The sequence below is a fragment of the Hylobates moloch genome, unplaced genomic scaffold (genome assembly GCF_009828535.3).
Source record: "Hylobates moloch isolate HMO894 unplaced genomic scaffold, HMol_V3 SCAFFOLD_5, whole genome shotgun sequence".
Classification (NCBI taxonomy): Eukaryota; Metazoa; Chordata; class Mammalia; order Primates; family Hylobatidae; genus Hylobates; species Hylobates moloch.
Genome location: NW_026652280.1, coordinates 15,670,779 through 15,685,740, shown reverse-complemented (window position 1 = coordinate 15,685,740; position 14,962 = coordinate 15,670,779). Strand labels below are relative to the sequence as shown.

General features: G+C 41.1%; 1 protein-coding gene across 8 annotated transcripts in view; it reads left to right on the top strand.

Annotated features, from left to right (window-relative positions):
- Positions 1-14,289, top strand: part of SERPINB8 (serpin family B member 8) — a 19,388-nt gene extending 5,099 nt beyond the window's left edge. For 2 of the 8 annotated variants that reach the window (XM_058438276.1, XM_058438278.1), the window contains exons 2-7: positions 3,216-3,393; positions 4,717-4,854; positions 6,630-6,747; positions 8,490-8,632; positions 10,001-10,153; positions 11,778-13,987. In XM_058438276.1, the coding sequence (XP_058294259.1) occupies positions 3,226-3,393; positions 4,717-4,854; positions 6,630-6,747; positions 8,490-8,632; positions 10,001-10,153; positions 11,778-12,182 (1,125 nt within the window). In that variant the 5' untranslated portion in view covers positions 3,216-3,225 and the 3' untranslated portion in view covers positions 12,183-13,987. Of the gene's footprint in view, positions 1-2,294; positions 2,387-2,467; positions 2,592-3,215; positions 3,394-4,716; positions 4,855-6,629; positions 6,748-8,489; positions 8,633-10,000; positions 10,154-11,777 lie in introns of those variants that run through there. The other 6 variants (XM_058438280.1, XM_058438279.1, XM_032152089.2 and 3 more) reach the window with 6 other exon arrangements.
- Positions 14,290-14,962: the final 673 nt, after the last annotated feature.

Genomic DNA, 14,962 nt, shown 5'->3' with positions numbered 1-14,962 from the left:
CACACACACACACACACACACACACACACACACACACACACACACACCAACCTAAATTCATGCTTGCTTCACCCTGAGTCCAAAGCTCTTATGCTAAGGTTGGATCAAATCCAAATTTATTTGTGTCTCTGTCTTACCCAGTTTACCTAATTCTCTCCATCTTTAAGTTTCTTTGGTGCCACCTTCTGGTGGGCCTAGTTCTATGAAGTTTGAATATTCCTTCCTGCCTCCCAGTCTCCGAAATGTCCTCAAGTGAAAGATGAGGTCGTGGAGGACCCCGGGACTTGCCTGCACAGACTCCTCTGCCTTCCAACATCTGCAGACCCTAGTATAAGCTCTGGAGAGGTCTTATGTTGTGAGGATAGTGAGGAACCGGAATATTTTGTTCCATAATAAACAACCTCTTAAGTATAGAGTACTGTTGTGCAAATTATGTCATGATTGTGTTTTCTTGGTTCACATTTATTTTGCTTAGTTTTTTGAACCCTAACAATAACGCTAACCCTACTTGTTTTTTTCTGAACTGCACTAACATTTATTTTAAACTTTAAAGAATTTGCACTGCTTTAGACTGTTGTTCTATATTTAGAGTGTTGCCTTTACACTTTAAAAAAATATAAGCTCACTTTTTTGTTTAAGTAAGAGACACCCTTCTGTTGAAAAATATCTTAGGAGGAAGCAAAATATCTTAGGAGGAAGCAAAACATCCAACAGTGAAGATACTTTGGTTAATCCAGTTGTTCCCCACTTCCCTGTCTCAGCCACTCAATTCCCCTTTCCTCTTGTGCTCTAAGAGCCCCAGAAGACCTGTCCAAGACCCCCACTAAGGGGATACAGTTGCAAAGCTGCTGCAACAGGCACTTTGTAGGGCGCTGGGAAACTGGATGAGGCTCCATCTGTTTATAGAAATGAACACGTGCACGATGATTTATATCTCTAGATAGAGTTCCCAGGACTTTTCGTTTTGCTCATTTGCTAATTTTCCAAACTGGAGCATATTTTTCTTGTTTGACTTTATATTTTTCAGTTAAAATTATACATGTTTATGAAGAAAGGATAATATAATAAAAAAACTTGTAGGATCATGAGATTATAGACAATGATTTGTCCTTTTATTTTCCCAAATGTTCTCAATTGTAAGAGCAAAAAGGCTCAGGGACATTGAGATGAGTTGGTGAACTGTAATATTCTATGAAATAATAGCCCAAGTTTTTACAGGGTTTAATAGATATAAACAACAATGTAGGACTTATAATAGTGCACTAAAATTATAATAATAGTAAGGTGTAATAGCTTTTTAGCACTTTAAGCAAGGTGCCCCCCTAGATTAGGCTCTTACCTTCCACAGAACTGGTTGATAGGTATGCTATCTTTCTTGATGATTACATTTCAAAGGGATGGCTTCCAGGTCTTTGAGAAAGACTGTCCTGGGATGTAAAGCTAGCAAGAAGCTTTTTTAAAAGATTTACATCTCAAATGGGCTGATAAAGAATTTACAATGACAAGTTATCTAAATAAAATGCTTTAAGAAAAAGGAAGAAAGGGCATAGAGGCAGGAAGAAGCCTGTTTAGTTTGTTTATTTAGTCAAGTTTAGGTCATCTAAAGTTAATTCAAGCTGAGGGGAATGTTAAGACCCTCTTAGCCAGGAGGATCTAAAAATCAATGCATCTAATTAAAAGTGCTCACTCGATGACAAGATTTGGGCTTCATATTTTATATCCATGCCTATGGACTTTCTTTGCAACTCCGTAACCCAGTTTCAGCAACTCTTGGGGAAAATGGGGCAGCTTTTTGGAGTCACTTTAAAAAGTTTTTTTTTTTTTTTTTTTTTGTCTTTCCAGTAGCCTCATATTTTAGGCCAGCCTATCTCAAACAAACCCTCCAAATTTGGTGAAATGTATCTAGCTATTTTCACAGGAAGTGATGACGGAAATACAGTTTTTATTGATAAAGAATTACATTTATAAGTTTTAGAACATTCTTTATAGATTATATTGGAGACATTAAACTGAAAGATGATTAGCAGCATTAGGGGGATTTTGTGTAATGATTAAGAATTCAGGCTCCGGAATCAAACTGTGGGTTCTAGGCGTTTATGACTACCTGAGGGTTCTGGAATGAGTTACTAAACGTCACTCAGTCTTCTCATCTCTAAAGTGGGGCAATAACTATACTGACCTCAACGTGTTATTGGGTGGTAATAGAAAGTGCTGAAAACAGTGCCTGGCACCAAGATCTTTTTTTTTTTTTTTTTTTCCTGAGATGGAGTCTCACTCTGTTGCCCAGGCTGGAGTGCAGTGGCGTGATCTCGGCTCTCTGCAGCCTCCACCTCCTGGGGCTCAAGCTATTCTCCTGCCTCAGCCTTCCAAGTAGCTGAGAATACAGGTGCCCACCACCATGCCTGGATAATTTTTGAATTTTCAATAGAGATGGGGTTTCACCTTGTTGGCCAGGCTGGTCTCGAACTGCTGACCTCAAGTGATCTGCCTGCCTTGGCTTTCCAAAGTGCTGGGATTGCAGGTGTGAGGCACCACACCCTTCTGCACAAAGACCTTTTGGCTGCTGCTATACCAAGGGAGGAAGTAAGCAGGTGTTGTAGGGTGTCTGTGCCCCTGTTGCTAAGAGGGATACAAGTCATAGGCCCTGAGATTGGCTATTTTATGAATAAACCAATGTTTTTGTTTCCTATTGGTGTGATAACACTTTACCACAAATTTAGTGGCTGAAAAACGACACTCATTTATTATCTTATGGTTCTGGAAGTCCTAAGTCCAAAATGGTTCAGCATAGCAATGTTATTTTCTGGAGGCTCTAGAAGAAAATCTGTTTCCTTGCCTTTTCTGGCTTCTCGAGGAGGTTGCATTCCTTCATCAGTAGCCTCTATCCCTCTGACCTCTGCTTCCATCCTCACATCTCTGTCTCCGACTCTGACCCTCCTGCCTCTCTCTTTTAAGGACCCTCATGATTCCATTAAGTCCACTGGGATAACTCAGGATAATCTCACATCTCAAAATACTTAATTGAATACCGTTTGCAAAGTCCTTATTGCCAGGGAAGATCATGTAGTCACAGGTTTTGGGAATTAGGAGTGGAAGTCTTTGGAGGGTGGTTCTTCCACCTACCACCTCAGCGTCCACTGACTGGGGGATGAATGACTGCGTGGCTACCGGAGTCATTGGCTTATGTGCTTTTCCGTGCTGTGCCTTTGATGCAGACCTTCTCTGATGGATGACCTCTGTGAAGCAAATGGCACTTTTGCCATCAGCTTATTTAAAATATTGGGGGAAGAGGACAACTCAAGAAACGTGTTCTTCTCTCCCATGAGCATCTCCTCTGCCCTGGCCATGGTCTTCATGGGGGCAAAGGGAAGCACCGCAGCCCAGATGTCCCAGGTATGTGTGCTTGTCACAAAGGAAGGAGAACGGCGTGTTTCCCTTGAGCTTCCATACAGCCGTCTTTCTGTACTTTTGCTCCAGCTGAGGCCTGTGTAGCTGGAGGTAGAAGGAGGAGCAGCTCGGCGGTGGAGAAGAGCAGAAAGGGGTAGAAAGGTGAAATGTGTTGGAAAGATCATCTCCTCTGATGTTTATGGGAGAAATCAAGCCGTAGAGTTATTTTCTCTAGATCAGATCATCAATACAGTCTGGCAAATTCACGTCTTTGATAAGTAGGATAAACTATAATTCTGTCCCACAAGAAGGCAAAATATTCCTAGTTTGTTACATTTCTAAACTTTTGCTAACATTATATTTTTAATAGACACGCGGGTGCGTAGATTAACTTTTTGTTAAGTGGGTTATTTTTAGTGCATGATTATGCATCCTGGAAAAGGAATGTAACACAAGTGTGGACTTATATCTTCTGGAGTGATTTGAGGAATATATAATCTGTTTGATTCAAAATGGTGTTGTATAACCTTATCTACAAACGAGGTGGGGGATACTTTAGGAACAGTTCTCTGACTATTGGTGAAAATGTCCCAGATAATTGCCAAATGGATATCACTTTGCCACCAATATCAGGAGCGTATAGACAATCTCCCAAAATGCACCCAGGGACCCCAGTTGACATCCTTCTGTGGTGGTTTCTTTCAACTGATTGGAGGAGTGAGGCTTTGGACTGGGGGTGATCGAGAGATATAGGAACGACCTTAATTCTCACTCTAACTTGACATTTAATTTACAATATGGTCTGGAGAATTTCTGTAAAATTGCAGATGAAATATTTTTAGTTTTATTGCTGCTTTTATTTGTATTACCTGAATCGTAATTCATCCCAGTTCCCTACTTTTTTCTGTTCTGCCTTCCCCCTGAATTATCGCACACTGCCTTGCTGGCGTGAATAAATTTGCTAGACTAGTGGTTCTCACCTGGGGGATGGGAGGTAGAGGTCAGTGGGTGAAGTTTTCCTTCCTGGGGACCCTTGCGAAGACCTGGAGTTTTAGATCCCATAACCGAGAGGTGCTACTGACATCTAGGGGATAGAAGCCAGAAGTGCTGCAAAAATCCTAAAATGCTTGTACGAGACAAGGAAGTGTCCTGGCCCCAAATGTCAATGCTGCATTGCCCACGTTGAGAAACCCTGTGCCAAACAATTAGGCCAAACCTTTTTAAAGTAGGATCCTGTGTGGTTTTTTTGGTACAGAGGTTTGTTTGGAGAAAGGTCTTTGGTAGAGTATAATGGCAGTGTTAAAAGTCAGTGTTGGTTTCTGTTCCCAGGCACTTTGTTTATACAAAGACGGAGATACTCACCAAGGTTTCCAGGAACTTCTCAGTGAAGTTAACAGAACTGGCACTCAGTACTTGCTTAGAACTGCCAACAGACTCTTTGGAGAAAAGACGTGTGATTTCCTTCCAGTAAGTAGTATTCATATATTGATGAAAAAGAAATTGAAAATAAGTTAGACTACAGAAAAGCAGATAATAAAGTATAACTGTACTGACTTAAAATGTGCTTGGAATTACACTTCTGAAATTACAATTTTAGATTTTATGATGGCTTCTGAATTACGTCCTTTGTAAATTGTTACTGATACACCCATCGCTGTTGTCAATCCCAATATGTCAATTCTCATGCACACAGCCCCTGCTTCCCCTCCTTAATTCCTGATCCCCGAGTGACCACATCATTCGACATGCTGTGCAGAGCGCCTCCCCAGTCCCATGTGTGGTTATTCAGCTGCCTCTTGCTGAGATAGCCTCTCAAATTCTCTTAAATTTGCCCGCCTCTTCTGAATTGCACCTACAACTGACACAATCGTCTTTCTAAAATGAAAATCTGTTCATGAAATTGAGGTTTTAAATCTACGTAGTTTCTATTTACTTCGGCATATAACTCCAAGGTTCCCTAGTCCAGCCTGGCATAATGCAATCAGTGAGGTTCAAAAATCATGCCACATGATATGCAGGGTGATGTTGTCTTAAAATTAGTCAACGATCGCAGCAAGCTTGGCCATCTTGTTGGCTGGAGGTTCTGAGAGGACTCCTCCAAGGGTCAAATACATCCCTGTCCTGGTAGCTGCTGGGTGCTGTTCCCGGAATTTGCCTGCTCTGGGTTTATCTACCTCAGAAGGTGACTCTGGATCCCGGGAATTTCCTGGTGAATCCATTTCATTTTTGAACATCAGCCTGATCTTCTACTGTTGTAATATTGGGGACACAGGGAACCAACCTCTATTTTTCTTGGTGGCTTGGCTCCTCCTTCCCTCTATATCCTCTTTCTTTGGACGAAATTAAAATATTTGAGAACAGGGAATGGACAGAGGCTGGGAGCCAGTTTCCAGGCCTATTATATCTGAAGCCAGGTTTTTGTGAGGTGAGTTATCTGGGTTTTAATGTATTCGGTACAGGCCTTTTCTGATTGGACCCCAACTTACATTTCAAGGCTCTTCCCCTGCCACTGTTTCCCTTAATCACCTCCCTGATACACATAAACACACATACACGTGTACACACACACACACATGCATGCAATCCACACACATGCAGGTGCACAAGCACATGTACACATGTGCACCCATGCACACAGATGTTCACACGCATGCACATGTATGAACCTAGTTGCACACACACCCTATGATCCAGGCCTATCACGGTCCATTCCCATGGGGCCTTCCTTGCTCTGTATTCTTCCAACCAACCATATGACCCAGATCTAAAATTCTATTTCCTTCTTTGCAGTTCAACACGATTTCTTAACAATCTAGTTCCCTTATAAAGCCTCTCATTTAACCAAAACCACAATACTGTAGTTGGTGCTGGTGATGCAAAATGAGTGAAAGTGTGTTAGACTGCCTAGTGAGGGAGGCAATATTAAAGTCAGTGGAGAGCGTTTGACAAGGATGCTCCTGGGATGTTCTGTGGATAGTGGCAGCTCATGAAGTCCTGTAAGTGTCTGGGTGTCTCAGCTGCCTGTTCTCAGACTGTGGGCCACCTCAAGCCAAGCACCTTGCCCAGTACCAGGTAAGAATAGGTGGCCCGTACATTTTTGTTAATTGCATGCATGTACCTTTAAGTGGAGTGTGACCTGTCCAAGCACTTATGGTAGAAACGCAGTAAGAGAAAACAAAATGCTTTTGCATTTGTGGGAACCTTTACCAAATGAGACCAAACTCAATGTTTTGTGTTTGCAGGACTTTAAAGAATCCTGTCAGAAGTTCTATCAGGCAGAGCTGGAGGAGCTGTCCTTTGCTGAAGATGCTGAAGAGTGCAGGAAACATATAAATGACTGGGTGGCAGAGAAGACTGAAGGTGAGACAGTTTCATTTCTGTTGATTTGGAATTACTATACAACGAGGCCGAGATTGACTGGGATGGGACTTCTCCAGGGTGTTGCCACTGTGACCTGCGTACCACAGGCCTGTTTGTATGTGTTTGCTGAGTTTACAGGCCAACAATGCAACTCTGTCGTTTCTTATCAGATCATGAAGTACTGATTTCTAAAACTAATGTTGAATCTCTGACCTCCTCCCCTGTGGACCGTGCCGGAAAATCCCTGGAAAATGGTTCCTCCTTGGAATTCTGTGAATCTTCTATCTGAGAGGCCCTTCCATGCTCGGAGACAGAATGGCATTCAATTAAGTTGCAGCTTAGAGAGGGCAACATTTCATGCTCTCATGTTATCTCCTCCCCGTGGTAATGGGGACAGCTCGGTAGTTTGATCTGCAGCCTTCTCCCTCCTTTTTAACTTGGCCATGGCTACATTTGCTCTCAGAGTGGGGTCTTTTCTGAATTTGTTCCCTATTCTGGAGGTGCAGCAACATGGAGCCTGCAGTGTTCCCTGCCCAGACCACATTCTATCCCACCAGAAATATTTCTGCCAGTTCTTTACTTCAGTAGGAAAAAGGGGGAGGCATACTTTAAAGCATCCTAAATACCTAACAAGTAATTTTGATACTTGTGAACAGTGGAGGAATTAAGTCACTTATTTCAAGGGGCCAACCTAGCACTCATTATTGCATCCATTCCATCCTATGTCACAACCACTGTGTGTCCAGCAGAAGTAATGCCCCTGATTCTACTGAAAGCCAATAAAATAATTACCATGGGAAGGGAAGAGCCTTTCGTGTTTTCATACATCATCTGCCCAGTGGTCTCTCCAGTTGTTCAACAGTACTGTCACCTGAGGAACCTAGAAGTTTCTTCACCCTTCCCCCCACTGCCCTATACCTGTCACTTCTCTTCCAGGGCTGCTTATGCCCTTCCTTCCCTTAGGCTGACCACCCACATTTCCCCCAGAATATTAGAGCTGGAGGGGACCTTGGAGATGACCTTGTTACCCTCTCATTGGACAACTCAATTTGGGCCCCTCTATTCTACCCCCCTAATTCCTTTGCCCCATTCACCCCTTTCAGAGAGGCTGCCTTCTCCCTTTGACGGGTCTGTGTTCTCTCATCCTTTGGAAAGCTTTCCTTGTCTGATGAGGTTTGAATATATGCATAGAGCAATGATCCTCAACCAGGGGTAGCTTTGCCCTCCAGGTGCCATTGGATAATGGCTGAAGACAGTCTTGGTTGTCAAAATGGGAAGAAATGCTGCTGGCTAAACATCCTACAATGCCCAAGACAGCCCCCATAACAAAGAATTATCTGGCTTAAAATGACCATAGTGGTGAGGCTTGGATATGATAGTGCCAAGATTGACTGCCCCATAGTCAGAATCAAGACTCTGGGGTGATGTTGTCAACTCAGCCACTTGTCACCTGTGTGTACTTGGCAAAAGTCTGGCAAATGCTCTGATCCTGAATTTCTACATCCATAAATTGAGGGCAAAATGATAGTTGCCCTTCCTACTTCAAGATTTTTTTCTTAAGCACAAATGATACACTGTGTATGCCACACTGCTAAACACAATCGCCCAATTCATCAGGGGCCCAGAAAGACAGAACTGCAGCCTGTCTCTTAACCAAGCCTCTGCCTTATGTGTCAACGGGATTTTTGTAAAAGAATGCTTATTTCCCCACAAATTGCAATAAACTCTCATATTCTCTATAGGTAAGATTTCAGAGGTACTGGATGCTGGGACAGTCGGTCCCCTGACAAAGCTGGTCCTTGTGAATGCCACCTATTTCAAGGGAAAGTGGAATGAGCAATTTGACAGAAAGTTCACAAGGGGAATGCTCTTTAAAACCAACGAGGTAGGGAAAGATTTTTCAGATATACTGCTACTTTCTTAAAGTAATATTACAGGAAATATTCTCTTGGAAAAATGAATAATTTGTTTGACATGATCTTGATTTTAATCTATTTCTGAATTATATTATTTTATTTTCTTTGAGACAGGGTCTCTTTTTGTCACCCAGGCTGGAGTACATGGTGCAATCTCAGCTCACTGCAGCCTCAACCTCCCAGGCTCAAATGATTCCCCAACCTTAGCTTCCCAAGTAGCTGTGACTACAGGTGCACACCACCAGGCCTGGCTAATTTTTGTATTTTTTGTAGAGACAAGGTTTTGTCATATTGCCCAGGTTGGTCTCAAACTCCTGGCTGCAAGTGATACACCTGCCTTATCCTCCCAAAGTTCTGGGATTACAGGCATGAGCCACTGTGCCTGGCTTCTTTTCTGAATGAATTTAATGCCTCCTGTATATCTTTAATGGCGGAAGGAGGAGAGAAGCAAAAATAATTCTGGAATTGATAGTTTTGTTTTTCCATCTTTGATCAAATCTACCTTCCGTCTCTGGTCATATGATTTGGATTGGAGGAGAATTTCTTCTAAGCCTTGGAATTATATTTGCATGATGCTATTACTGTCTGTATTTAGTTAGATACCTTTTTCCAGTATCAGTGGCAACTATGCCTATTTATTGCTTTAAAAATCAAAGTTATACAATCCTGAGCACAAGAAAAAAATGTTAGCAGATGTAAAGCCTAACTTTACATTCCCTTTTGAATATGAAAATGGCTGGTATCAATAGTTGTTAGCTTGGGATTTGACATCCATCAACCTGATACTTTCCTATTGCCCAAAGATATGAAAGTTAAAAATATATTTGATGCAGGCTTTAAAAACAGCAGACCATACACATCTCTTCAAGGTCCCCTTCCTAAGAAAACCAAGGCCATAAAACCAATTCTACAACTAGGCAACTTTTCAGAGTTTGGACTGTACATCTTTTCTAACCAGATCCTTCAGCCCAAGGGCCTGAATGTTTATCTTAACTTCGATAAAGAATTTTTAGTTGGAAGCTTCCATGAGAAAGCTTCTCTATGAATGTTCTCAAAAAAGCAAACACAACTTCTTCCAAGAATAATGTAAATTTTTATGTCCTTCTCCATTTACCAAACTGTTTTTTTTTCTCACCTGGCAATATTTGATCCGCTGGAACAATAGCTTGTTCTATTCAATACTAAGATGTACTAATGAAGATTTTATATCTATCAGCACAAATGTGCAGAAACAGTAATTATACACACCTAGAGTTTCTGTGAGTTAGACATATCCTATTTTTAGTAAATTATACCCACTTTTCAGCGATCTGATTTTAATTTTATGTTTCCATCAGGAAAAAAAGACAGTGCAGATGATGTTTAAGGAAGCTACATTTAAAATGGGGTATGTGGATGAGGTGCACACCCAGGTCCTGGAGCTGCCCTATGTGGAAGAGGAGCTGAGCATGGTCATTCTGCTTCCCGATGGCAACACGGACCTTGCCGTGGTAAGCTCCAGGCAATGAGTCTGAGTATCTGTAGAGTCCAGCTGAGCTCATTTCTTTACGTCCATCTACCAATTGGCATTTGAGGAGTTTCCAATTGGGGTTATTACAAGTAGTGCTGGGTGGACATCATTGTGTGTGTTTTGGTGAACATGTTCATGCATTTCTGTTGAGTGTATACATACATGAGTGGACAAGTTTTGATGAAGCTAAGAAGAGAGAGTTCTAAATATATTATTATTTGGAATATTATTCTTTATTCTGCATGGAAGGTCTGTTTGAAAGCCCAATGATTATCGCACAAAAGTCCTGGAAGAAAGGTAGGGATCAATCTGGGCAGTGATTCTCAAACATTAATGCACATATATGATTCTAGTGATCTTGTTAAAGTGCAGATTTTGATTCAATGGAGTGTGGCCTGAGATCTTGCATTTGTAACAAGATTCCAAGTGATACAGATGCTTGGAACCACACTATGAATAGCAAAAGTCTAAAGTACAGGTGAGAAGTTTACTTTATACAAGAGGAGAGAAAAGTCTTACTATGACAGAAAAGGAACAGAGTCCAGGAAGGGAAAAGGTAAACTTGCAAGGTAGGAGGTGCAAGACTAATAGTGTGCTTATAAACCAGCTCTGGGAGATGGGAGAAGCCTTCATTTATAAAGTTTGCTGATTCTCATGACATGGTAAATACTCCCACCATGGCTGACTTTAGGCTACTGAGGGTTTAACAATTGATAGGGGCCAGCTCTGGCACACCAATGCACAGGATGTTGAGGGTGGGCTTCTTGATTTTCCTGGCGTCTGTTTGGAATCAGAAAGCTGCTGCCCTAAGTCAGGGATGACATCTGTTGTGGCCACTTATGAGAAAATTAGGAGAGTCTAGGAATAGAGTCAAAATCAAAACAAGGCTCGTTGGAGAGTAGTACCCACCTGGGCTCCAGTTGTTAAAGGGAAGGGGAGGTGTGAGTAGAAGGCCTTTCTCCCTTTTTTCTTTCTACCTTATTGATAAATAGAGTGATAGATCTTGAAGAATTTGAAGCTAACTCCAGGACAGGCAGAGAACAAACAAGGATGCTGATGAAGTCTTGTTGAATTCCCCATTTCTCGTCTCGTGCTCCCTTCTCATGCCTCCCTTCATCTTCAGATGAAACAGAATTCCCTCTCTTTTACTCTGAGTTGCCCTCTGATTTAACCCTGAATAGTCCCCTCATTAGACTCAGAAGCAGAGTTCTGAGCCATGCTCTTTGTCTTTTGTCAAACAATCTCTCCCACTCACAGTAGTATGTATTGCATGAAGATTAATGTAATGAATTGGTTAGAATTTTCTAAACTGTTAAAAAATGTTTTTAGCATTTGAAAGGAGTTAGGTACAAATTGTTTTTATTAAAAATTTCTGCCTGTCTCAGGTGTTTACTAGCTCTTTTACACTTGTCTCCATAAAACTGCGAAAAGATGAAAGTTTGGGAGAAAATCTTGGTGTGTTTATAGAAGAAAATATCTGTAGATTTTCTTGGACCAGAACTCATCATCTAGTTGCATGTCATTGCGGGAGGGGTAATAAATGGGTATGTGGGTATCAGGCTATTGTCATCTAAATTTTAAGGTTTGACTCTTTTTTATCCTAGGTGGAAAAAGCCCTTACATATGAGAAATTCAAAGCCTGGACAAATTCAGAAAAGTTGACAAAAAGTAAGATTCAAGTTTTCCTTCCCAGATTAAAGCTGGAGGAGAGTTATGACTTGGAGCCTTTCCTTCGAAGGTTAGGAATGATCGAAGCTTTTGACGAAGCCAAGGCAGACTTTTCTGGAATGTCAACTAAGAAGAATGTGCCTGTGTCCAAGGTTGCCCACAAGTGCTTTGTGGAGGTCAATGAGGAAGGCACAGAGGCTGCTGCAGCCACTGCTGTGGTCAGGAATTCCCGGTGCAGCAGAATGGAGCCAAGATTCTGTGCAGACCACCCTTTCCTTTTCTTCATCAGGCACCACAAAACCAACTGCATCTTGTTCTGCGGCAGGTTCTGTTCTCCGTAAAGAGGAACAATTGCTGTACGTGTCCTCCTTTCCTTCTACCTACCTTGCCTTAATTAACATTCCATGTGACCTAGTTGGTGCAGTGGCTTAAATGCCAAAATAAAGTGTGTGCACTAGATAGTGTGTGAAAGTCTTTGCTGAAGGTTCCAGAACCATTGAGAATAACTGAGGCCGCAGATGCATGAAATTTGGGCCTGGGAAGGCTATGCTGGTTTTGGAGTATTTGGGGTGCCAGCCATTGCCTCTGCCTTCACCTAAGTCTGTGCCCATTGTTTCAGGGGATCTTACGGAGCATCTCAAGGCTTCAGGAGCCAGCCCTCTATGTGCTCTTCCATCTGCCCAGCTCTGCCCACCACCAATGCCAGGCTGAACAGGGGACCAGTGCCCAGGCGACACTGCACACAAAGCCAAGGGCAAACCCTACAGAGTAAAGCTGCAGCCACCCTGTGTCTCATGTGCAGCTGAAATAGTGATCTGCTTCTGTCACTGTCACATAGACGGCCCTGCATGTCCCCTGTCTCACGCAGTCTGTAATGAAGACAGCTCCTTCTCATCTTTCCATAAGCCTGAGATACAAGTTCAGGGACTCAGCAATGTACTTCAGGACTGAGCTAGGAGGCAAATATCTGAAGCTTACTATGCCGTTCTTTCCATTCCTTTTCCTTCTAAAACACAGAAAATACCAAAGGAACTTACACAACACACCACTGAGTCCTCTAATCATATGTGCTCAGACACAGCTCAAGCACACCCTTTAGTTAAGAAAGAACTTCCATACATTAATTTTTTTCTGTCTAAAAATAAAATTGCGTTGTGGCAGCAATTTGGAAACTACAGCAAAGTCTCCAAAAAAATTGAAGTCACCCACAATTCCAACACACAGCAATCACTGTTGTTAATAGTGATATACATCCTTCCCTATTATGTGTATAAATAGAAATTTATAAGCATTTTATTACAAGTTAATCATATCCTTCAGTAGCTTATTTCTTTCCTTATGAAAAACCTCCCTTAAGGTCTTTCCAGGTCATCAGTTTGATGTGCTTAGTATTCCACTGTGTGGCTGGATTTCTATAATTGAATCTAATTTTAGATAGTTTGAGTAATTAAAATTATTTCTATTAATAAATAATAGATTGTTAATAATAAATATATATTATGCTGTTTTGGATATACTAAATATTTGCTCACATCCTTAATATATTTTTTAAAATTCCTAACAATAGTACTGTCGAGATAAAAGTTGAGCACATTTTGAGGCTTCTTCCAAATTGGTCCCTAGAAAGTTACACTGGTTTATACTCTCACTTATGTCACCATTTATACTACCACTAACTGCTGCCTGCTTTATTATTTCTTTAATGAGTTGGACTGAACAGTGGCTAATTCTAACTCTGTTTTTGACTGACAGTTAACAGTTACATGAACCATTCATATTACAGCTCTTACTTAAATTTGACCAAGCTAGGATATATCTGTTAGGCCACATTCATTTCAGGGATCATGTTTTCCAAAGCAGGTTTGGGCAAAATTAATCCACAGGACTGAAAGGTATACATCTGTGAGTTTTGTTCTCACTTCCACCTCTAATCTGAAGAATACTTTATACTTTAATCGACACAGAATACATGTCACATATTTAACCTATACAATAAGTTCTGACGTATTTTCCATGAAACAAACCATCACTATATTCAAGATAATGAACCTATCTATCATACCCCCAAATTCCTTCTTGCATCTTTGTAATTTCTCACTCTTCCTTTTCCCTCTCCCTGTCCCATCCCAACCACTGATCTGCTCAGGCAACTACCAATCTTCTTTCTGTTACTATAGATTAATTTGCATTTTTAAAGAAATTTACATATATGGAACCATACATCACCTATGGTTTGTAGTATGACTCCTATCACTTAGTACAATTATTTTGAGATTCATTTATGTTATTGTATATATCGATAGTTCATCCCTTTTATTGGTAAGTAACATTTCTTTGTATAGATATACCATGATTTGTTGATGAACAAATTTACCTGTTGATGAACATTTAGGTTGTTACTGAGATTTTTGCTATTGAAAATAAAGTTTTTATGAACATTTATGTATACATCTTTGTATGGACATATGTCTTCATTTCTTTTGTGTATAGATACATAGAAGTAGAATGGCTGGGTCATATGGAAGGTGTAAGTTTAACCTTTTAAGGATCTGCCAAATTGTCTTTGAAAGTGGTTGTATCATTTAACATTCCCAGTAGAGCCTAGGAGAGTTCTGGTTGTTCTCCCTCCTCACCAATACTTGGTACTACCAGTGTTGTTACTTTCAGTGTGTGTCAGCTTTAGGTTGCGTTTCTCTAATGCCTAATCATTTTCAGCATTTTAAAAAATGTGCTTATTTGTCATCCATATATGTTCTTTGATGAAATGTCTTTTTAAATGTATCATCGATATTTTATTGCTTCTTGCTTTATTTTGTTTTCATTTTTTTTTCTTTCTTTTTGAGACAGAGTATGGCAGGGGCACGATCGCGGCTCACTGCAACCTCCGCCTCCTGGGTTCAAGCAATTCTCATGCCTCAGACCCCCGAATAGCTGGGACTACAGGTGTGTGCCATCACAGCTGGCTAATTTTTGTATTTTTAGTAGATACAGGGTTTCCCCATGTTGGCCAGGCTGGTTTTGAACTCCTGACCTCAGATCATCTGCCCTCCTTGGCCTCCCAAAGTGCTGGGATTAGTTATGAGCCACCGCACCCGGCCTTTTGTTTTCTTACTGTATTTTG